General features: G+C 36.5%; 1 protein-coding gene across 1 annotated transcript; it reads right to left on the bottom strand.

The window, feature by feature from the left end:
- Positions 1–558: 558 nt before the first annotated feature.
- phf1 (PHD finger protein 1) lies at positions 559–26,536 on the bottom strand. The gene is made up of 15 exons (XM_002665011.8): positions 26,219–26,536; positions 25,767–25,845; positions 25,559–25,640; positions 20,637–20,723; positions 20,451–20,545; positions 17,407–17,555; positions 14,909–15,004; positions 14,757–14,825; positions 14,547–14,670; positions 11,300–11,367; positions 10,793–10,924; positions 9,615–9,693; positions 8,831–8,943; positions 8,420–8,503; positions 559–7,829 (listed from the first exon to the last, which is right to left on the bottom strand). Exons 2-15 carry the CDS (start codon positions 25,842–25,844, stop codon positions 7,571–7,573), a joined length of 1,515 nt encoding a protein of 504 aa, XP_002665057.3. The 5' UTR covers position 25,845; positions 26,219–26,536; the 3' UTR covers positions 559–7,570.

Below are 26,536 nucleotides of genomic sequence, written 5' to 3'. Positions count from 1 at the left end.
AGCCAAAGACTCCTAAAAGTATGCTCGTCGACCAGCCAAAACCTAGGTCCAGTTTAATCTAGGCTGGTCAAGTTAGTTTTAGCTCATTCCAACTGGTATCTCAGCCTAATTAACTAAGATCAGGCTGTAAATTGCCAAAAGCGTCTTAAAACCATGCTCATCAACCAGCCAAAAGCAGATGGCCAGCTTAGGCTGGTCAAGATGGTTTCAGCTCATTCCAACTGGTATTCCTAGCTAAGACCAAGCTGGAAATTGCCAAAAGCCTTCTAAGACATGCTTGTCGACCTGCTAAAACCAGCTAACCAGCGTAGGGTTTTTCTTTTTAGCAGTTCCAATGGCTTGCTATTATAAACATCAGATAGTCAGTTAGTAAAAATTATTTAATTTTAAGTATTCTTATATAAAATTCTGATTATTAACAAAACAAGAGTATAAAAAGATGTTTTGTAGCTATTTGTAGCGCTATTATATAAAATAAACGTTAAAATAATAGTGAAATAGACAGTTATTAGGTTCACACTTATTTGTATCCATAAATACAGATGAAGTGGACAAGTTTTATACAACATAATGGTATCTTTTATTGTTTGCGTACATTTCAGGTGTCAATCTAGAATACATATAAACATAATCTGACAAAACGTCAAAGAATACATTGAATTAAACTTAGACTTGACAATAGAAAAAGACTACAATCTGCTAATTCTTGTCACCCTGACATGAACTTCATCTATGACCTAACAAGTAAGTACCATGGAATTTGAAAATAAAACCACACACAATACATTCATTATCATTCACAGATGAAATGTGCGTCATGTCAGGACGAACTGCCTTGCACTTTTATTCAGGCAGAGCGATCTATTTCAATCAGTGCTCAGGGTCTCAACCTCGGTTTCTGTCATCTTAAAAATCTAATTTTTTGCCGCTATTTCTTTAAAAGCAGTAAGCCATTCAAGTAACTATGGAAGCCTATTTATAAGAAAAAATACACTTATGAAATATTACTGTATAATATAGTTAATAATTTAAAGGGCACCTATTTGACCCCCTTTTTAAGAGTTAAGAGAAGTCTTTTGTGTCTCCAGAATGTGTCTGTAAAGCTTCAACTCAAAACACCCATCAGATTATTTATTATACCTTTCAGAAGTTTGGATTTTCTTTTCTGAACACTTTGCAGCTGTTTTTGTTGCGTGTTCTATTAATGCTAGTTCTCCCTGCTCACCATTCCAACGTGTCTGTCAGTGTGTGCCTCAGTCTCCGTCTCTGCTACGTCAGAAAAACAGCACACTGACAGACATGAAAGAAGCAGATCTCACATAAGGTTTGTGAGAAATACTACAGTAAGAACTTTCCCAATGATTATTTGATGTATTTGTTGTGGAGTTAATTCAAGCCTTTCTGCAACGATGAGTCACTCACAATGTCGTTATAAAGTTCACGTGCACACACAGCACGCGCGTTTTAACTTTGCACTGTTTTTCCACAGAAAACGTGACAGGACACACGTTACTATACAGTGCTGTATGAATATCCGTTATGTTAATACACAAAATAAACCAGATTTAAACTCCACAAATCGAGATTAAAGTGTCTTATTTTGTAATTGATACTTTCTGAGGATTTGAAGAGCTTCTTTTATCTTTTATCCTTTTGTAAGTCGCTTTAGATAAAAGCATCTGCTACTTGTAATATGTGGCTGTGGTGATAAAGTAAAGATGGTAAAATCACTGTAATTACAAACATGCACTCTTTTAAAAATGTTTTAAACTTGTAAAACTCATTCTTGAACTCATTTGATGATGATTGATGATTACAGAGAGCTGAACAGAGCCTTTAATCCCAGTTGCTTTGTGCACGTCCTGTGTTGGTGATATGATTATACGTGTTACTACGGAGACATGTTAATACGCGGCTGTCAATTAATTCAGTGGGCGGGAAAACTGCACTTCTACGTCATTTTGCGGTCAGCCTCAATATGGGAGGAGCTTAGATCCTATTTTAACATCAGGAAATTAAAAAAGAGACTTATTGTCTTTTTCATCACTCAAATATGACTGTAGACACACTATACCTACACACAGTTCTGTTCAAACAGCTTCAAAAAGATGATTTTCATAATAGGTGCCCTTTCAAGAGTTTCCACTTAGATATGCCTAGCGTTAATAGCAGGTTTGGCATGCTGTCCTGGGAGAGAACCATGAGCTCACTTGAGTCCAAGGCTCCCGCCAAGTCAATAAGCATATAAGGAGATCCAAGATCAGTTAGGTCTCGAGAGTCCCCCTTGGAAAAGGGAGGAGATGGGGTGGAAGGGGGGATTCTTCCAAAACGAAGATAGAGCAGTAGGGAGAAAACAATCCATTTATAATAAGCTTGGTTCACTAGGATTGGATTATTACTGACTACATATGAGAAGCCAGTCGTGCTCATTCATATCACGTGCTCCTCTCGAAATTAGTTTGCAAAACTTCACTTAAAGTCATATTACTCTATAAAATTATGTTGGAATTTTAAAAAGTTATGATTTAAATTTTATAATAAGTCAAAATTCTGACATAAAAGTTAATATTTAGAGTCATATTTATGACAAAAATAGTATGACAAAAGAAACTGGCTGTTAGATTTGTCTTTTTTTATGTCATAATTATGATCAACCAAAACACAATAATTTTTTTTGTTATGCATTTTAATCAGGCTTCCATAAGTTACGGTGATTTTAACAGAGTTAAAGATTTTGCACATCTTATATTCACTTAAAACCATCTTTTGAATGGCTTATGCTGACATACGTTTTTAAACACGGTGTCTGGGTGTGTAAAATGGATATTCACTGCTTTCTTGACATTTGCCGTCCATCGTGAAACGTTTTAAATATACACTTTCTGTCGAACGAGTATTCATAGATTCAGTCTGAGATAAGGTCAACTGAGAGTGTTTGTGGCACAGTGTTGAAAACAAGGGAACATGTAAATTATTGTTTGTGGTAATCAACGTTATGCCACAACTGCGATGTACTGAGTTTAAAGGCACAATATGTAAGATTTCTTTATTCAAATATCCAAAAACCACTAGAACAGTGTTATATATTTTGCTCATGTACTTACATTATCCCAAATATATCAAAGACTGTTCACATCTAGAGAAATAAGCTATTTAAAATAGTGAGACTAGTGTGTGTCCTGTTTGTTAATGCTAAAGGCGTCACACACTGTTAAAAAAATATATCTGTAAATTAGCAGTTTTCTGCCTTGTGGTTCATGTATTTTTTTTTATTTTTATGCTGTTGAATTGCATTATTGGACTTTGATCTTTCTTTCGACAACTTTAAGCTTGAAAAGTAAAAAAAAAGTGACTCTATAAACATTTTTTATAGTTTAAAGTGATGTATTGTCTGGGTTGGTGTTGTGTATCACGCTACAAAAGCCTTGTCATTTTACAGAATTATTTCTCTATATTATTTCTTACCATTACATTATTAATGCTAATACTTAATATTAATACTTAGTACTAATGCTAAACAGAACAGAGATCAACATCCCATAATGCAATTCCCAACTGTAAATAAATGGAAACACTTCTGAAACACAATATATGGAAATGTTAATTAACAGATATTTTTTCACAGTGCACGCTCGATTTTCAGATTGGTTTTCCAGAAATCAGGTAAACACCAAAGAGGCTTTAATATGTTGTGTGTTTTCCTGGATTGCACAGAGCAGCGTTATAACAGAAGCCTAAAATATGTTTTGTCTGAACAGGATGTAGTGGACTGTGGCATAATAAAAGCTCTGCTGCTTTCTGCCGCCTCACACTTGTCTCTCATCAGCAGTTACTTCAGTGTTCTTGTTTTGCTTCGACAGCTTTCAGCCTTATGGTGTGTTCACAGCAGATGCGGATGAAGCATGAATGAGGCGGTGCGAATGATGCGATTTGCACGAATGAAGCGGCGCGAGTTAAGCAATTTGCATGTTTGACACATTTAACACTGGAATCACTCAAGTTGGAAAATCTGAAGTTCAAGACATTTGTGTCGTGCTAACCAATCAGGAGCTTGCTCTTGTGGGGGCGTGATTATGACGTAGTGCCTGTTTTTGATGTCCTGAGGAGAAATCCAATTGTTGACATCGAACAACAGCTCACCAAACTGGGCTCGGCTAAGTCTGAAGCCCAGCTAAAAACTTCCATCATCCAGGTATAATTTCTAGAGAAGTTGGCGAACGATCTTCTGCAGTGGTCCTCAACCTTTTTATCACCGCGGACCGGTCAATGCTTGACGATTTTACCGCGGGTGGGTGGTGCCTGGGGTAGGGAGATTTGTTTTGTAGGTGTAGACTGGCCATAGGGAGCACCGAGACATTTCCTGGTGGCCTGGCGGTCTATCCAGCCTGCCATCATGATTTCCTGCCACCGTGACCTCTTCATAAACATCATGCCCCAACCCCCCGACTTGCTATAGCTTTTACTCGTTGGAAATGATGTCCCAGTCTGCCCCTGTCGACCATCAAACATTTTGAGGATGACAAGCTGACAAAACATTGCTGTAACTCTGATACAAGTTTTATTTATGGAGAAAATGACAAAGCACTGCAATTTTTGGGTGTTCGGTGTTTGTCTGAGACAATTGGTCGAAATGTGTATATTCTTTAAAGCTGAAGCTGATTGGCAAGTTCTTGTCACGTGACTTGCGGTGCGCTTACGGGATTCAGTCAACTGTGCGTCTGGAAGGTGTGAGCGCGTCACGTCGCTTGTGCGCGCACCTCCATTGGAAATAATGAACTTATGCAAACTCTAAAAAACACGCTGTTGATCTTCTTGCACAGCCATGCTGGATTCACCTGATTTGTTGATAAATGCATTATGGATCCATTATTTTGCAGTTTGCGGGTCCTTCACTGGGCCTTTTCCCTTAGCAAAGAAACTTTCCAAAGACGTCTGTTTCTTACTATATTTGCTGCTTGTTGGTTAATTTTGGCTGCTCAAGTAACTAAGATGTAACCACGAGAATACGGTAATTTTTCCAAAAAAAGATTATTCAAAATAAAAGATCGTTCAGAGTCAGATAAAAAAATAAAACTGAAATAATTAATGATTTTTTGCACGGCCTGGTACCAATTGATCTACGGACTGGTACCCGTCCATAGCCCGGTGGTTGAGGACCACTGATTTAGTGGTTTAGCCTTCCTAGAGCACAGTTACTCTCTCAATGAAATTCATGTTAGCCATTAGCAACGAAACTAGAGTTACCGGGCAGACAGAAGCCCTGGCAATGACGTAAATACACGCCTATTGTGAAGTATTAGTGTAACTCAAAATGTTTACATGTCTATTTAAGTGAAAATAGCGAAATTTATTTGCATGTGTTGCGTCTGGTGTGAACTCAGCATACCTCTGCTTCATACTACCATGATAAGTGTTAAATATTTTAGCTATTTTAGCAGGAGTCTCATTTGATGTAATGATAACCATAACTCCCATGATTCCACTAGTCACTGCGTCATCAAACTATGCCTTTGTTTGTTCTGGATGTGCTCCCTCTAGTGGTGAACATTACATACTGTGCCTTTACCTTACAATACATCTTCATGTCTGTCTTTAAAAAAAGAGCACTCAGTTCCCTGTGGTCAAAATATTACAATTACCGAAGTATCAGCATGATGAAGCGTTCCTGAAATTTTCCATATGTCTGCCCCCTATGTGTACATGAATGACATGATGGCGATGAGTAGCTTATGCATTACAAATCATGATGATAAAGTTCAAGGCATTCTAAAGGCGTTTTCTAACAGTATTCAAAATAGAGGAGACACTGTAAAAGAAAAGCGTAAGGGATTTAACAGTATAATCTGCTGTAGCTCGACCTGGATGTGCTCGCGGTGGTTTCCCATGGGAGGCTCTTTGGGACCAAACACACTGAATAACTTGTGTGTACAAATATATGTTTGCTCATATATACGAAACATCATCTGGAGCATTCTTAAGTGGGATGAAGCACGCGAAACAGCGTACAAATATAGAATTATTAGCAATATCTGTTTTCCCTAAATTCTGTTTAACAGCAAGAAGATTCTTTTCAACATATTTCTAAACATAATAGTAAAACATTTTACTAGATACTTTTTAATAGTCTAGTATACAGCTTAAAGTGACATTTAAAGGCTTAACTGGGTTAATTAGGTTAAAGTCAGGGTAGTTAGGCAAGTAATTGAATAACAATGGTTTGTTCTGTAGACTATTGAAAAAAAATAGCTTAAGGGGCTAATAATATTGACCTTAAAATGGTGTTTAAAAAAATTACCTGGTTTTATTCTAGCCGAAATAAATCAAATAAGACTTTCTCCAGAAGAAAAAATATTATAGGAAATACTGTGAAATTTTCCATGCTCTGTTAAACATCATTTGGGAAATATTTGAAAAAGAAATTCACAGTAGGGCAAATAATTCTGACTTCAACTGTATATACGTGAGGAAACATATTTGTACGCACAAGTTTTTATTGTGTTTCATCCCACTTAAGGACGCTCCAAAGATGTTTGGTATATACACTCACTGGCCACTTTATTAGGTACACCTGTCCAACTGCTCGTTATCGCAAATTTCTAATCAGCCAATCACATGGAATGCATTAAGACGATCTGCTGCAGTTTAATTCGAGCATCGGAATTGGGAAGAAAGGTGATTTAAGTGACTTTGAATGTGGCGTGTTTGTTAGTGGAAGATAGGTTGGTCTGAGTATTTCAGAAACTGCTGATCTACTGGGAAGAAGAGCAGCAGAAGAGCACACCGGGTGCCACTCCTGTAAGCTAAGAACAGGAAACCGAGGCCACAATTCGCAGAGGCACACTAAAATTGGACAATAGAAGATTGAAAAACCGTAGCCTGGTCTGATGAGTCTCAATTTCTGCTGCGACATTCAGATGGTAGGGTCAGAATTTGGCATGAGCTACATGAAAGCATGGATCCATCCTGCCATATATCAACGGTTCAGGCTGGTGTTGGTAGTGTAATGGTGTAAGGGATATTTTCTTGGCACACTTTGGGCCCGTTAGTACTAATTGAGCATGTCAACGCCACAGCCTACCTGAGTATTGTTGCTGACCATGTCCATCCCTTTATGACCACAGTGTACCCTTCTTCTGATGGCTACTTCCAGCAGGATAACACGCCATGTCATAAAGTGAGAATCATCTAAGACTGTTTCTTGAACATGATAATGAGTTCACTGTGCTCAAATGGCCTCCACAGTCACCAGAACTCAATCCAATAGAGCACATTTGGGATGTGGTGGAACGAGAGATTCACATCATGTATGTGCAACTAACAAATCTACAGCAACTGTGTGATGCTATCATGTCAATATGGACCAAAATCTCCATTTCAAAAAGGAATATTTGCAGTACCAGAGGGTTTTCCAGGGATTAAGACAGTTCTGAATAATGTGGCCGGTGAGTGTATGACCAAACATATATTTGTAAGTGTTTCAGTGTGTTTTGTCCCAAACAGCCTCTCACAGTTTTCTAGCAGTTCATCCGCATGTCTGTAGCCCTTTCCTGGGTCTCTGTTGATGGTGTTTTCAGTAGACGCTCACGTTCCCCCACTCCACCAGGTACTGGAGCTTTCCGTCGGCCGTCACGCGTCGGGCAAGGATTCGGACAGCATCTCCTCCTGCCCAGCCCATGCTCGATGGTGCAGCCATGCCCACGGGGCTGTGGAAGGGAGGCACGTCCCGCAGGAAGAGAGAAGGGCAGCTTTCATAGCGCTGCGCCGGTGCGTGAGCCGACGACACAGAGCACGGAAGGCAGGGAGCTGGAAGTCCACAAGGGTCCTCTGCACTGAGGACAACATCAGACATTTAAACAGAGATGAAACATCAAAAAACATCCAGAAGCCTTTTAAATATACAGTGGGGGGAAAAGTATTCAACACATCACGTATTTTCCTGGGAGTAATATTTCTAAAGGAGCTGTTGAAACGTAATTGAACCAGGTTTTGGTAAAAATACAAACAATACAGCAATGTTTTTGTCCTCAGACCTAATATAGAACTAATTTCTTACACATCTCATCCAAAACTTTCTGTGTTAACTAATCTGCCTGGAATTACTTTAGCTGTGCGTTTTTCTGAGGAATAAGAGCACTCCATAAATGTTCATTAGCCAATCAGAATCAAGCATTAAACAGTATTGTATATATATATATATACATATATATATATATATATATATATATATATATATATATATATATATATATATATATATATATATATATATATATATATATATATATATATATATATATATATATATATATATCAAACTGTACAGAAAAGAAGCATACAGTATAAAATAACATGGCTGAATAAATGATGCCAGGATGAAGTTGGTGTGATTTGAGTGTGTATATTTTGCTGACAGACAGACCTGTAGTGGTGAAGAGCTCTAGACAGGTCCTGAGATGCGTTGTATGATGGATGATAGAGAGCAAACATCCTCTTCGGCGGTGAACTGAAACACACAAACACTTCTGTACTGTATACACTCTCAGAAATAAAAACACAAACACAAAAACAGTCATTGGGAAGAGCCTTTCCAATTTTGGGTTCATATTACAGGAAAAAAATTACAGGAAGGCTAAAAATATGTATTTATTTTTTCAGAATTCACAATTCAAAGTTTACCTCTCTAGATTGGAGTTTTTAAAATGTAAAAGATAGAATTTTGACATAAAAAGTTGCAAATATTGCGTTGCAAATATTGCGTTTTTATTGTGTTGCAGAAACACACATGGATGTATGATGCCAATTTTCCAGCAGATGTGCTGCTGTTACTGACCCCAGACTCATCTCCTCATCTGGTTTTCTGGAGTTGTACAGGTTTGATCCTTCATAACCACGACAGCACGGCACGCGGTCAAGAGCGTCTGCCGCAACTCCTGCTGGACAAGACTAAACACAAGATCAGCTGTTAAATATAATGAACATGATCAGTTTAAAGGGCATATTCTGGAAAAAAGACATATGGGTTTAAAAATCATAGACATATAATAAAGTTTATAAAATAAAGTTATTATTTGTTGCAATAAACTACATAGACATATAAAAAACTGATACAAGGATACAAAAAGAAGAAAACTACAAAAATTTATTAAAAAGATTATACAAATTAATAATAATACTACAATAAAAATAAATAATTTAGGTTAGATGAATGGACAAACAAATGTACGGATGGATGGATGGATGGATGGATGGATGGATGGATGGATGGATGGATGGATGGATAGATTGATTGATGGACAAACAAATGGATAGATGGATTGTTTTCCTGTGCATAAAATAAAAATACAAAATTTTATTTAATTTTAAATGGTATCTAAAATAGGAAATGCTGTTTTCTTATATTTAAAATACTGTACATCTCTTCAAAACAGACGTATGCAATCATTTTAATGTTATGTAAACTATGCATTTTATGACTACTTGCAGGAGTAAACACTTCTTGATTTTTCTGCATCTTGCAAAAAATAATTAAAAGACTACAAGAAAAACAAGCTCAACTGTCTGTGTGCTTGTACAAACTCTTGACAGTGATGTTTGATTTCTGTTTCTGCACTGACCTGTGTCTCAGTGACCCGACGTTTGGGTTTACGCACATCCGGTGCCACTGCTCTCCGCTGACAGGACACTGACGACGGGCTAAAGATAAGACAACCACTCACTTCAACAGCAACATCTACAATTGTACTTACTCTTTACTTCATTCATTTTTTTTATAGAAATTTTAAATAGTAAAAAAAAAGAAATATTATATTTTAATAATAATGTGTAATAACAATAATATATATATCAATATTATCATTATTATTATTATTATTATTATTATTGTTGTTGTTGTTGTTGTTGTTGTTGTTGTTATTATTATTATTATTGTCATTATTACTATTATTATTATTATTATTATTGTTGTTGTTGTTGTTGTTGTGTGTGTGTGTTTGTGTGTATATATACAACAACAACAATTATAATATAGAATATAATAATAATATATATATACAACAGTTCTGTCTGGTTCTTGAGTCTGATTGGCTAATAGCCCTGTGATATTTTGCCAGTAACTTCACACAAGGGCCTCTTCACCCTTTACCATTGTGTATTACACAACACTTAATGTATATATATATATATATATATATATATATATATATATATATATATATATATATATATATATATATATATATATATATATATATATATATATATATATATATACATACTATTATATTTTATATATTTTATATATAATATTTTATTTATTTATTTTCCTATTGGGTCATAATGGTGCTGTTTTTGTTGTCCTGATATCGAGCTTGGTGCAAGGTCTTTTTATTATCATTTCAATTATTTACATTTAAAAAGGTTGAATAACATGATTTATACAAAAAAAGTATGAATAAATTACTACAAAATATAACAATGTTTTAAACTAATAGTTCGTTTTGTCTACTGTTTTTTTCATGTTTCGAAAATCTACTAATAAATAAATAAAAAGAAAAGAAAAATGTCATGATGTTAATTTTACCTTGTGTCAAAGTCAACATCAAATTCCTATAGGCTGTAGTTTAATATATATCTTTTAAATTAACATTTTTAAATTTAAATTTTAAATCCATATCTTTATTTGTACAGATTTTTATGTAACATCACGATCATCAATTCTCGGGATTCAATAAATCATTCAGACATCAAGTGAATAAATATCCAGTAAAACATTTTGTGCCCTTCCATCTCTGACCTTCTCCTGTGGGTGATGTTAATTGGCTGTTCGGCGATGAAAGGTGATTGGTCGGATGACAGAGGGGGAGGAGCTCGAACCTGGAGCCCGAAGAGACATTTCTTCTTCTTGATTTCCTTCCCCGAGACGAACCTTTAGGATAAACCCAAATCAGATTGCATTGGTATTCAACTGCTGTCCTCAGGCCTCGCTGACAGATTTTTATTTGTTTCTGGCCGCCAAACTAAAACATCTGATTCGGTTATTTAAGCGCCAGCGTATGAGCGGGCATCAACCACTAACCTTGACAGAAAGAAAATGGAAATGGACTTTAAATAATTTATTCTGAAAGACGAAACCACCGTCAGCTATCAAAACACTATTTGTGGGGAGGGGAAAACCACTTATAATGTAAAGCAATTACAGTAATGCTTTTGCTGATATTATTGCAAATGTGCGCCGCAGTACACCCCCCTATGGGCTGGTGTATGGAAATCAGCCTTTTTCCGAGCGTAATCCGTGTCTCACCTGTCTTTGTGGGAGTTTAAAGCGTTGAGCAGGTTTTGGCAACGGTCTTGCCTCGGCGTGTCTGACAGCTGAGAGACACAAATACAGAAAGGAATGAAGGCCGGCGTGGAACAAATGCATTTGAAAGATAAGAGCTCAGATTGACCACAAACTGCAAGAGAGAGTATTCAAAAGTACACTCGGGAATACATTCAAGTCAACAGAAAATCCAAAATGACCCCATTTACAGGCTGAAAAACTTGCAAAAATCGCTCAACGACTGCTGTTTTCTTTTCTGTGCTGATGTTTCTTTTATGAAAAAGTCGACAGAAGCACTAACGCACTTCATAGCACATATATGAATTAATGATTTGAGTTCTTTTGCTAGTCTGAAGCAAGTGGAATTTATAATTGATAGAGAAAAAAATCTTTATTTTAGAAACAACATTATATTCAGGGGTGAATTTAAATAATAAGCAAGGTAAGCATCTGCTTAGGGCCCCTGGAAATTTTGGAGGCCTCCTGTAAATAACGGAATTCGTTCATTCATTTTCCCTTGGCTTAGTTCCTTATTTATCATGGGTGGCCACAGCAGAATGAACCGCAAACTAATCCAGCAAGTGTTTTATGCAGTGGATGTCCTTCCAGCTGCAACCCATCACTACGAAACACCTATACGCACTCATTCACACACACAAACATTTTTACACTACGACAAATTTAGTTCATCCAGTTCACCTATAGCGCATGTCTTTGGACTGTGGGGGAAACCGGAGCACCCGGAGGAAACCCACACCAGCACGGCGAGAACATGCAAACACAAAAAAAGCCACCTGGTCCAGACGGGACTCGAACCAGCAACCTTCTTGCTGTGAGGCGACAGTGCTGACCAATGAGCCACGGTGCAGCCCCTTTATATTATATTTAGCTTAATATTGCATAAAATAAAATAAAAATTATTAAATAATATATTTTACTATAACTTATTTTTGTACACGTTTTCAATTTAATTTAATTTTACGCTGTTTTGATCATTTGTATCACTTTTTGTAGTTTTTTATAGTTTTATCTTTGGTTTGCTACTTGCTTTTTTAATTAACTAATTAATATTTTTTTACAGTAGAAGACAAAATTATTAGCAAAAGTATGATTATTAGAAATTTGTATTCTTTTTTAAATATCTCAGTGTGATTTTCAACAGAACAGGGACATTTTTCTGTATGTCTAGACAAACACATGCACACGCACACACACACGCACGCACACACACACACACACACACACACACACACACACACACACACACACACACACACACACACACACACACACACACACACACCAAACAAATAAATATGCTTAGGTCAGTATTATTAGACTCCTTTAATAATTGTTCATTAATTATTATTATTGATAACCTATCTCCTTAAAACCTAATTAACCCTAGTAAATACAATATTTACTTATTTGTTTGCTCTTTTTTACACTTTCTGTATTCTCATGTTTAATTATTTAATTAATATATATATATATAGTTGAAGTCAGAATTATTAGCCCCCTTTTGATTTTTTTTTCTTTTTTAAATATTTCCCAAATGATGTTTAACAGAGCAAGAAAAAATTTACAGTATGTCTGATAATATTTGTTCTTCACGAGAAAGTCATATTTGTTTTATTTCGGCTAGAATAAAAGCAGTTATTAATTTTTTTTTAAACATTTTTGGGACAAAATTATTAGCCACTTTAAGCTAATTGTTTTTTCGATAATCTACAGAACAAACCATCGTTAAACAATAACTTGCCTAATTACCCTAACCTGCCTAGTTCACCTTATTAACCTACTTAAGCCTTTAAATGTCACTTTAGGCTGTATAGAAAAATCTTCTGTCTGAAATCTGGCTTTAAAAAATATCTAGTAAAATATTATTTACTGTCATCATGGCAAAGATAAAATAAATCAGTTATTAGAAATAGTTTTTTTAAATTATTATGCTAAGAAATGTGCTGAAAAAATCTTTCCTCCATTAAACAGAAATTATAGAAAAAAATAAACAGGGGCGCTAATAATTTAGGAGGGCTAATAATTCTGACTTCAACTGTATATAAATTTTCACAGTATGTCTGATAACATTTTTTCTACTAGAGAAAGTATTATTTGTTTTATTTCGGCTAGAATAAAAGCAGTTTTTAATTTTTTAAAACCCATTTTAGGGACAATATTATTAGCCTTTTTAAGCTATTTGTTTTTTCGATAGTCTACAGAACAAACCATCGTTATACAATAACTGGCCTAGTTATCCTAACCTGCCTAGTTAACACGATTAACCTGGTTAAGCCTTTAAATGTCATTTTAAGATGTATAGAAGTGTCTTGAAAAATATCTAGTGAAATATTATTTACTGTCATCATGGCAAGTGATTAGAAATGAGTTATTAAAACTATTATGTTTGGAAATGTGTTGAATAATTTTCTCTCTGTCAAACAGAAATTAGGGAAAAAAATAAAAAGGGGGCTAATAATTCTGACCTAAACTGTATATACAGTTGAAGTCAGAATTATTAGCCCCCCTGTTTATTATATATATATATATATATATATATATATATATATATATATATATATATATATATATATATATATATATATATATATATATATATATATATATATATATTCAGCATATATATATTTGATATTTCAGTTTTTCTATTTTTAATTAATCTGCAAAAATGTCAACAATTCTGTGTTTTTATGTCAATATGGGGTGCTGTGTTTACATTATTGAGCTTAAATTATTTTAGCAAATGACTGCAGCATAACACAGTGTGAAAAATTTAAGGGGGTCTGAATACTTTCTGTACTCACTATATATACATAAGTCTGCACTCAATACAAAATGATGCTGTGCAATAATAATAATAATAATAATAATAATAATAATAATCGGGTTTTTTTTCAAGGTGACAAAGTGGTGCAGTGGGTAGAAGGTTGCCGGTTCGAGTCCCGGATGGGTCAGTTGGCATATCTGTGTGGAGTTTGCATGTTCTCCTCGTGTTTGTGTGGGTTTCCTCTGGGTGCTCCAGTTGGCCCCACCAGTCCAAAAACATGGGTGACATGGGTGTCTCCCAGCACTGAACACACAGCTAGACAAGCATCTGCTGCGTAAAACATATGCTGGATAAGTTGGCGGTTCATTCTGCTGTGGTGACCCCAGACTAATAAAGGAACTAAGCCGAAAAGAAAATGAATGAATGAATATTTTTTCCTACCGTGCCAAGAAGCAAAGACTCCCAGTTCTCATTTGCAAACGACATGATTTCATGATCGAAATCGAAGTACTTCCTCTTGCAGCACAGAGAGAGGTGATACAGCACCAAATGGGCCAAATCTACCCTGCAATACAACAGAAGGAGGAAACATTGAGCTGGTCAGACGCCTCCGACTACAGATGCTCTCTGTCTCTGCATTCAGACTCTCACCAGGTCATGGGAAGCCTCTGGACGCTCTCTGCTCCATTGCTGCAGACGGAGCACTGGAACTGATAAAAGCTGAAAGGTGAAGAGGAGACGATTGTGAAAAAGCTTTACACTCAATGAGTTTAGTAACAGTCTGTGCTGAATAACAGCCTCACCGATCTCCATACAGAAGAGGTTTGCTCAGGCACTGAGTGCAGGCTTCATGAAACCACTGTCCACAACTGCCACACTGCAGCATCTTTAGATTCCACCTTAAAACACACACGTTATAATGAAAACATTAATCTTTTTTCACACACATTCTGCATTACAGTGCACACAAAATATATTTAGAAGCATAAAGTCAATTAGGGGCGGCACGGTGGCTCAGTGGTTAGCGCATGTGTTTGGACTGTGGGGGAAACTGGAGCATCCTGACAAAACCCACGCCAAAACGGGGAGAACCCATGCAAACTCCACACAGAAATGAACTGACACAGCCGGGAATCAAACCAGTGACCCTCTTGCTGTGAGGCAACAGTTCTAACCACTGAGCCACCATGTCGCCAACAAAATTATTATTTATAACTTTTTTTTAAAGTAGTTTTTCTAAATATTCAATTTTTAATATTTCTATGTAGCTTTGATTTGCTACTTGTATAGTGTGACAGAGACTGAGAGAAATTGCAATGTGTAGACAAAACTTTAGAATTTAGTTGAACAAAAATGTGCATTGTTTTAATCCACTAACATTATTATAAATGTTACTATTATTATTATCATCATTCATTCATTCATTCAATCATTTTCTTGTCGGCTCAGTCCCTTTATTAATCCGGGGTCGCCACAGCGGAATGAACCGCCAACTTATCCAGCAAGTTTTTACGCAGCGGATGCCCTTCCAGCCGCAGCCCATCTCTGGGAAACATCCATACAAATTCACACACGCAATCATACACTACGGACAATTTAGCCTACCCAATTCACCTGTACCACATGTCTTTGGACTGTGGGGGAAACCGGAGCACCCGGAGGAAACCCACGCAAACGCAGGGAGAACATGCAAACTCCACACAGAAATGCCAACTGAACCGAGGCTCGAACCAGAGACCCAGCGACCTTCTTGCTGAGGCGACAGCACTACCTACTGCGCCACTGCCTCACCCTATTATTATCATTACTATTATAATTATCATTATTATTATTTCTTTAAATGTCTTTAAAATGGGTTATTTGACAAAATGCTGAACAATTTAACTGAACATTACGTTTATAATTTTTTTTGTTTAATTTTGTGTAAATTATTCATTAAAATAAAAAAAAGTAGAAAACACTTCATTTGCCAACAAAATGGGAATTATTTTTGTCCTATAACATATATTTTGCTAAATAATTTCAGTTTAATGTAATTTGTAGTTGAATGCAGTTCATTTTTGTTTGTTTTATGTTTAATATTTCAATAATATTTAGGTTTTATACCGTATGAGCATTTTAATTAAAATGCTAAATAAGTGCAAAAACAAAAATAAGCAAAAAAGTAATTAGAAATGAAAGATTATACACATTCTTAAAGAAAACATTTTATATTATAACTTATAATATTCTTAAAGAAAACTTATATTAAAACTTAAATTGAAAGTTTTTCCAATCTCTATTGTCCAATTTTGGTGAGCCTGTGCAAACTGTAGCCTTAGATTTCTGTTCTTAGCTGACAGGAGTGTCACCCAGTGTGGTCTTCTGTTGCCGTAGCCCATCTGCCTCAAGGTTGGATGCTCTTCTGCATACTTCGTTTGTTACGAGTGAATATTTGAGTTACTGTTGCCTGTCCATCAGCTGGAACCAGTCTGGCCATTCTCCTCTGGCTTCAACAAGTCATTTGCGCCAGCAGAACTGCTGCTCACTGGATATTTTCTCTTTATCAAACCATTCTCTGTAAACCCTAGATATGGTTGTGCTTGAAAATCCCAGTAGATCAGCAGTTTCTTAAATACTCAAACCAGCCAGTCTGGCACCAACAACCACGCCACATTCAAAGTCACTTAAATCCCCTTTCTTCCCCATTCTGATGCTCGGTTTGAACTGCAGTAGATCGTCTTGACCATGTCTACATGCCTAAATGCACTGAGTTGCTGCCATGTTATTGGCTATTAAGAAATTTGCGTTAACGAGCAGTTGGAGAAGTGTACCTAATAAAGTGGCCGGTGTGTATAAATAATAATAATAATAATAATAATAATAATAATAATAATAATAACAATAATAACAATAAAAACAATAATAATAATAATAATAATAATAATAATAATAATAATAATAATAATAAAAACAATAATAATAATAATAATAATAATAATAATAATAATAATAATAATAATAATAATAATAATAAAACGTAATAATAATATTGTGGAGACTTCCAGATGTCCTACTTGCAAAAATGGTACACTTTAATAGACACTACACAATACTATAACCCACAAGGCTTGCTCTATTTCCAGTGTAATGAAGAAACCACAAGCAACACTACACCACAAACCCCTTCATATTGTTGCATGCTCTTCCACATACCTTCAAAAAAATGAAATGCAAACAGTATTTACCATTCTAGTATGCTCTAATAATCCACTCCACTGTAATTGTACATGTACTTTATTGTACAGTAAGCATTACTCACTCTCCAGGCCCAGCACAATAGCAGTAACACTGCTGCTGGTTGGTCAAGTGCTGAGGGTCCCAGTCCAGAGATGAGAGCTGATAGGGCAAGCGTACTTTCATGATCTGCATGAGCCGAGCGAAACGTCCTCTTTTCAACGCTCCTCCTCTCTAGGACACAACACACACACACACATGAGCCCTCCTGTCATACAAGCACATTTAACAGCCATTTCATCAGCAGATTGAATGTGGAGAAGACGTGCTAGAGGAAGTCATTAATATTTCTTGCCGTGCGAATGAGGTGGTGGGGGGGATTGAGATATGATTTTATCTTCAAATCAGCATGTAAGGCCTGTGAAATGAGCGCTCTGACAGACAGATTAAAGCACAAGCCCATTTAATGCAGCGCCGTCACCTGCAGTGCTGCAATGCAATAAACACGCAGTCAAGTGCAGTAAGCCATGGTGGATACACTTTACACCGTACTGCAAGACTGAAGCTGTGTGTGCAAAATGAGATGCTCATGTTTAGCTTTTCCAAACACACTAGCGGTCGAAAGTTTGAGATCAGTATAATTTTTGGGTTTTGTTTTTAAAAATAGACTGTTTTGTGTATTTATTTAAAGTGTCTGAGAGATCTAAATTTGCAGGGTTTATTTTGTTATCGCACTTTGTTGTTAATTAATCTATGCAAGTTCATTCCTTCATTCATTTTCCTTTGGCTTAGTCCCTTATTAATCAGAGGTCACCACAGTGGAATCAACCGCCAACTTATCCAGCATATGTTTTACACAGCAGATACCCTTCCAGTCGTAACCCAGTACTGAGAAACACCCATACACTCTCCCATTCACACACACTCATACACTATGGCCAATTTAGTTCATCCAATTCCCCTACAGTGCATGTTTTTGTACTGTAAGGGGAAACCGGAGCACCCAGAGAAAACCCACGCCAACACTGGGAGAACATCGGGACTCAAACCAGCAACCAGCGGAACTATTCTGTCATATGTTTTAAGCAGCGGATGTCCTTTCAGCTGCAACCCACTACTGGGAAACACCTCAATCACACACACACTTATACACTACAGCCAATTCAGTTCACCGATCTGAAATGTTGTTTTGGTCATTCTAAAATGCTTCAGTATTAGTGTAATTATATTATTAATTACCTCCAGAATAGGCAAGAGCGTCTGCGCTCCGCTTCCCATGCCTTCAAACGTCCCCACACATTAATTGCGTGTTGGCATTTGTTTTCTGAGGTGCAACTGATTTATTAAAAGATGAAAAGATTGACGCAGCTTCTCCTACCTCTGCAAATTCAGTTTTTCCTGTTGATATTTGGTGCCAATCAATTAGGAAGTGACAATTATGTTTTCTTTGACTTGTTGGATGGAAACGCTGCTTCATTTGCACATCTTTTATGCGACAATCCACCTTTGCGCATAAACTGAATTCGCATTTTGAGATGGAAACATAGCTAGTGTGTGTCTCGTTTTTATGCTGCCTTCATGGGATGCAGTGGTTTGAATGAATATGGAAAGATTCCAACTGTAAAAATTAGCTCTTCGATCTTGTCATCAACTGAAGATATTCTAAATTTAAGGGTGCTGACGATGATTTAAATTGACGAGTGCAAACTGGCACTCAAATCCTCCGTTTTGTTAGCAATGCCCATCTTTCAATGATCCAATCAATTTGAAAGGTGATGAAATTAAGCACTGCCCTACTTTTTAACCATTCTAATAAGATGTACATCATGAGAGGGGGAAACGGAGAATCCTAACTTCTGTTTCATGCTGACTTTGAACTGTATTATATGAAAACTACAGGAAAATATGCTGCAACTAAAGAAAACACGTGAAAACTAATTGAGAAAAAATCATCAAATTGACGACACGCAAATTCTCAAAACACATGCAAATACAGAGATGAGCTGCAGATAGCACAGACCACAATGGAAATGTGTTGGGGAACCCAAAACAGTAATCAGCAGTGTTGTGGGAGATCTGAAAAGGTTTTTTTTTTCTTTTTTTTTACATCCTGATCATGTGGTCCCTTGTAGTTTGTATATTTTTAGCTCTAGTAATCTAACAAAGGCAGTGGCGCAGTAGGTAGTGCTGTCGCCTCACAGCAAGAAGGTCGCTGGGTTGCTGGTTCAAACCTTGGCTCGCCGTTTCTGTGTGGGGTTTTCATGTTCTCCCTGCGATCGTGTGTGTTTCCTCCGGGTGCTCCGATTTCCCCCACAGTCCAAAGACATGCGGTACAGGTGAACTGGGTAGGCAAAACTGTCCGTAGTGTATGAATACATTCATTTTCTTGTCGGCTTAGTCCCTTTATTAATCCGGGGTCGCCACAGCGGAATGAACCGCCAACTAATCCAGAAAGTTTTTTTTTAAGCAGCAGATGCCCTTCCAGCTGCAACCCATCTCTGGGAAACATACGCACACACACTCATACACTACGGACAATTTAACCTACCCAATTCACCTGTGCCACATGTCTTTGGACTGTGGGGGAAACCGGAGCACCCGGAGGAAACCCACGCGAACGCAGGGAGAACATGCAAACTCCACACAGAAACGTCAACTGAGCCGAGGATTAAACCAGCGACCCAGCGACCTTCTTGCTGTAAGGCGAACGTGCTACCAACTGCGCCACTGCGTCGCCGAATGAATGAATAATCTAACAAATTACACAATTAATGTTAAATTAACCACTTACTCTTAACAATAAGCAGCCGGGTTCATCAGTTTTTAGGACTCCCCCTCTTTTTTTGCAGCACGTTCCTGTATTTGCATGTGTTGTGAAATTAGTGTGCAGCCGAGCACATGTGTTATCAAACCAATGCAGATGTTTTGTCAACGTGTTTTCCTGACTTACAGCAGTTTAAGCTTTCTTGGGCACCATAGATAACAGTTAATTTTAACTGTATTATTATTTTACAATTTTATCTTGGTCAAATAAATGCAGACTTGAGTAAATGTATTTTTAAAAACATAAATCAATCCCAAACCGTTGACTAGTAGTGTATTAATCTCTTGATTTAGGTGCGGTACCACCTTGGTTGCAACTGCGAAGACACATTGGCGACAAATCCAGCTGTTGGGGTCGACTTCAGGCTCTATGGACGGGGTATGGCACTCTGGATGATAACCTGAGGAAACAAACAAATGCATTCATGTACAAAGCATACACATTAAATCCAAGACAAATAGAAAGAATCAAAATAGTTGTATTTTCAATACCGTGGCGACATTTGAGGCAGTTTACGAGAGGTTCTTTAAGAGGTGGCGAATCACAGATACAGCAAACCTCCTCTCCTCCTGAAGAGACTGACAACAACACACAACAAACTCTGTCATGTACAGTACAGAAGACATTTAGGTTTCAAAGAGATGATATTAGGCTTTGATATTATCATTATTATTTTCATATTAGGTTTGAATGCAGTAGTCTAACGCTAGAGTTTAATCCCACAATAGTGCTCTAAAACAAAGCAAAAAGAACACAAAAAAGAAACTTTATTTCTCTTGTGGAATTAAAGCACATTTTTACATACTTATGATACTTTTATAAACAAATATCCCACTCGTTCATTATATGTTAAACAACTGTCAAGGCTTTAAAATGTTTTGTTTGTGTTTGTCAGGGTAAATGAAGCAGGAGCTGTAAGGCCCCGCCCTCTTCTGGAAAAAGGGGCGGGGCAGCAGGTCATTAGCCTTTAAAGAAACACACATAAGAACAGTAAACACATTCTGGGGACATTTGATTAAAACAGCCTACAATAGGTATGAAATGATGACAACATTACAAAACCACCTTTTTATATATTTAGATGCAGACCCCCCCCCATCAAACAATCTTATTAATGCAAAATATAATATAACAAATAAAATATAATTTAATAGCATTTAGTATATGCATCATAATGGTTTTTGTACTGTGTTTTCTTTTATGTTGGTAAATAAATGGTAAATTTAATTTTAGTACTAATTTCCACTGTTAAATATATAGTTTATTACCTGCTTATTATTAAAATATTGGCTGTTTGTTGTTACTTATAACTAGGCCCACACAAAATCTGTGCACACAGAATTCCGTAGATTTTTAGCCCATTATTGATTCTGTTTATTTACTTGTGTAAATGAGTGTAAATTTATATTTATTCAGTTTTTATTTTAATTTCAGTAATTTTATTGGCTAATATGAAAATGTTCATATGATTTATTTACAGTATAGTTTGTAAAGTCATATGTTCTGTCTTTTAGTAGATATATTATATGAGAGACTTGCTTTGTTTATCAAATATAGTGGATCTAATTGTAAACACTGAATAAAAGTTAAAAAGGTATCACTTTTTATTTTATATATTAAGGTTTTAGTTATGAAACCAAAATAATTCTGCATTAATCTGCAGATTTTTAACAAAATTCTGTGCAGAAATAGCAAAAAATGTCCGCAGATTCCATCTGGCCCTACGAATGATCTTATTCTGTCCACAATCTTACCCAGTACTTGAACCCAACTATTAATAAGGAGCTAATTGGTTTTTAATTGAGCTAAAAGTAGTTTTAGTTGATGTGTAATGTTAGTTGATGTGTGTTAACAGCAGTAATTGTACGTTTAAATAAATGATGATCAATTAAATATACTTTTTTTTTTAAAAATAAAGTAAAAATCAACGAGAATTACCAAAATTTTGCAAAATAGAAAATAAGTCTATCAACTAATAGGCAACATGGTGGCTAAGTGGTTAGCACTGTCGTCGTCTCACAGCAAGAAGGCTGTGGTATTTCTTGGTGTGGAGTTTGCATGTTCTCCCTGTGTTGGCGTGGGTTTCCTCTGGATGCACCAGTTTCCCCCACAGTCCAAAGACATGCGCTATAGGTGAGTTAAATCACCTGAATTGGCCATAGTGTATGAGTGTGTGTGTGTGAATGTGAGAGTGTTTGGGTGTTTCCCAGTACTGAGTTGCGGCTGAAAAGCATGCGCTGTGTAAAACATGTGCTGGAATAGTTGGAGGTTCATTTTGCTGTGGCGACCCCTGATAAATAAGGAACTAAGCTGAAAAAAAATGAATGAATGAATGAATGAATGAATGAATGAATGAATAAATGAATGAATGAATGAATGAATGAATGAATGTGTGAAATAAACAACAACAGTCCTAAAATAATCTCGGGTTCTGTATGTGAAGCATAAAATATATATAAAATAAATATATATCAAATGCATTATATTTTTTCCTTATATTCTGGATCCCAGCGGGAACATTGATGTTAAAATAACATCAAAAAGCTTGTCAAAATGCAAATCGATTTGACGTCAATTGATCTCAAAATCTTGACAAATTGACATCTAACATTGGCGTCAAAAGATTTTTTTATGTGTATTTTGACACCAAAGTTATTGTTAATTTGATGTTGTTTTGACATCAAGGCAGTTTACATGCATCGGGAATACAAAATCCAGTGTAAATTTTGTAATGTTTAATAAAAACTTTTAAATGAATAACATTTTTCCTAAATTATAATACAAAGTTATAATACAAATCCAAAGGTATTATATTTATTTATATATATGTATGCATATATATATATATATGTGTGTGTGTGTGTGTGTGTGTGTATATAGTTAAAGTCAGAATTATTAGACAGACAATTATTATGACAGTAAATAATATTTCACTAGATATTTTTCAAGACACTTCTATACAGCTTAAAGTGCCATTTAAAGGCTTAACTAGGTTAATTAGGTAAACTAGACGAGTTAGGGTAATTAGGCAAGTTATTGTATAATGAAGGTTTGTTCTGTAGATTATCAAGGAAAAAATTAGCTCAAAGGGGATAATAATTTTGTCCCTAAAACAGTGTTGAAAAAAGTTTTAAAAAACTGCTTTTTTTCTAGCCAAAATAAAACAAAAAAGACTTTTTCCAGAAGAAAAAATATCAGACATACTGTGAAAATTGTCTTGCTCTGTTAAACATCATTTGAGAAATATTTAAAAAAAAGAAGAAAAAAATTCTAAAGGGCTAATTATTCTGACTTCAACAGTATATATTTTTTTTCTCTCTCATAGTATTTTGCAATACTCTTTTTTTAATCTCTTTTTTTCCTTACACCTGTTATGTTTTTGCTTCATTCTCATTTGTGTTTTTGCAATTCTTGCAATGTTCCTGGATATAGCATATATTTGAATTTGTATTATTACTTAATGTAATGTTTCAAAGCTTATAAAAATATTTTATAAGCTTTGAAACATTACATTATTTATTTATTATATATATTATTATTTTTATAAATATAAAAAAATAAAAAAATGACATCAAGGCAGTTTACATGAATTGTAGGGTTCAGGGGTGGACTTAGTGATTTGGGGGCCTAAGCAATTCCAGGTATGTGGCCCAAGCACTGAAACTTAAAACATTCTCTCTCTCTCTCTCTCTCTCTCTCTCTCTCTCTCTCTCTCTCTCTCTCTCTCTCTCTCTCTCTCTCTCTCTCTATATATATATATATATATATATATATATATATATATATATATATTCTCTTTAGATTAGTTTTTTTAATAAATAAATAAACAGCATGTTAAAAATATATATTTAAAGTAAATTTGATGTATTTTAATATTTAAAGGAAACTTTATTTTCTTATTGTCAAATTAAATGCAATAAATTCACCAAATAAACTAAGTACATTTAATTAGCCATTTTTGTGATTAGATTTTATTACAAATTAAAAAAACATTTAAACAAAATTTATTCACAATCCATCAAACTAATCTTGTCACCATTTTTCCCATAATCTTGAATAATTGCTGTTTGTGAATTGTCGGTCATTACTTTTCACTGGGAAATGTTATTTTTGTCGAAGGTTGCTAGTTTGAGCCTCGGCTGGGTCAGTTGGCATTTCTGTGTGAAGTTTGCATGTTCTTCCCGTGTTCGTGTGGGTTTCCTCCAAAAACATGTAGTATAGGTGAATTGAAAAAGCTAAGTTGTCCGTAGTGTATGTATGTGAATGGAAGTGGGTGTTTCCCAGAGATGGGTTGCAGCTGGAAGGGCGTCTGCAGTGTAAAACAAATGCTGGATAGGTTGGCAGTTCATTCCGCTGTGGCAACCCCAGATTAATAAAGGGACTAAGCCAAAAAGAAAATGAATGAATGAATGTTCCTTTACTTTTCATTGGGAAATGTTATTTATTTGAACAGATCCTCTCTTGACAAGCTCACAGCGCTCATCATCTGACAGGTGTTTCGGCCATCGTTTGTCTTATTTCTACTTTTGTCCCCCAAATGTTCTCAAAATGTTCTTCACTTTTGCTCTACTCAGATCACTGGCAGGCTGACAGTCTTTGAACTGATCACACCTCACCTATGGGCAGTACGTTCCACTATTCATGGGGGCCCCTGGTTTTAAAGTGGGTACCACGTTCGCCTCACAGCAAAAAGATCGCTGTTTCGAGCCTCGGCTGGGTCAGTCGGCATTTCTGTGTGGAGTTTGTATGTTCTCCCCGAGTTCATGTGGGTGTTTGCCGGCTCCTCCCCCACATGTCCAAAGACACATGGTAAAGGGGAATTGGGTGAGCTAAATTGGCCGTAGGGTATGTGTGTGAATGAGTGTGTATGGATGTTTCCCAGGGATGGGTTGCAGCTGGAAGGGCATCCGCTGCGTAAAAAATGCTGGATAAGTTGGCGGTTCATTCCGCTGTGGCAAACCCAGACTAATAAAGGAACTAAGTCGAAAAGAAAACGAATGAATGATAGAAAATTTACAAGAGAGCTATACTGTATGTTGAATATAGGGTTCTTGACATTGATTGGGGCCCCCTAATTCCCTGGGGCCCTAAGCAACTGCTTACCTCGCTTATAGGTTAAATCCACCCATGGTAGGGAAAAAATTAAAAGTATAAATTTTGTAATTTTGTTCTTAAGCTTTCAAATAAATAAAACGTTTAATATATTACTTTTGGTGTTTTTAATTTGGTGGCAAAGAGCATCAGTGTGTGGATGTCAAGCGGATGGCAAGATTTGGACATCAAGTCGATTTGCAATTTGAATGCGTTTTTTGACATTATACTTGATGTCTATTGGATGTCGTTTTGACATCAAGCTGCTCACCGAGATGTTTACGCTTAGTTTTTGACTTAAAATTCAGAGTTTTAAACTCACACGAGTGGATGTCTTTCCTGAGGACCCAGAATTCAGAGTTATCCTCAAATCTGATCAAACAGCACTGCTTGACACTGTCCACCTGCAAGACGAACACATCCCAAACAACACCACACTCATTTTCACAAGTACAAGTCGCAGTTTTCAAAACTTGCTTTTTCATCCTCTCCACCGGCTCCCTCCTCCGAACAAACTTGGAGAAACTTACTCGTTTGACATTGCCGAGATATAAAAGTCCATCGCTCCACCTGGCCAAAACATCCTCTCCTTCACTGACTCCCCCCATCCTGAAGAGAGCGGGAAAGAAGAGCGCACAAAACATCCAGAGGCTTTCAAATCAAGTAGCAAACAGCAGCAGCCTAAAGGGTTAAACTCTGTGCATAGCGACAGTATACAGTACAGTAGGATAAATGATGAAGAGTCAATGCACATTGCAGTGCCACACATGATCAAAAAGAAAAAAGAAGGGGGAAAAAAACACTGGCTGCTTTATGCAACCGACCGTAATGCATATGCAGATGCCACAACAATGCATGCAAAACGCGCGGCCAGATGTGCACTAATCAATGCGCGCAACTCAGGAGAGCTGACACACATGACGGCGCGCGCACGCACATATCAATTAACACGCATGGCAGATCATACGTGCACGGGATGTACCTGTGTGGAGTGATCGGCTCTGCTGGGGTCACAGAGACGGGGAAGAGATGTCAGTCTCACATGAAACGCCTGATGGTGACCGGTGTTGTTCTGCGTCTCAATCACTGTCCCGAATAATCGGCGCGTTTTGGAGAGTCGCGGCGGATCAAACGCGCGTCAGTGCGCAACCGTCTGTCCGTCCGTCCGTCTCTCTCTCTCTCTGTCCGTCTTCATGTCTCTCGGTTTGATGCTTTCAAGCGTGTGCTCGTCAGGAGATTCAGCCCGAGAGAGACGCCATCATCATCATCTCTGCCTCTCTCTCTTTCTCTCTCGCTCTCC

This window comes from Danio rerio, chromosome 16 (genome assembly GCF_049306965.1).
Source record: "Danio rerio strain Tuebingen ecotype United States chromosome 16, GRCz12tu, whole genome shotgun sequence".
NCBI lineage: Eukaryota > Metazoa > Chordata > Actinopteri > Cypriniformes > Danionidae > Danio > Danio rerio.
Note: the sequence above shows the minus strand (reverse complement) of the source record. Positions and strands in the feature narration are given on the sequence as shown.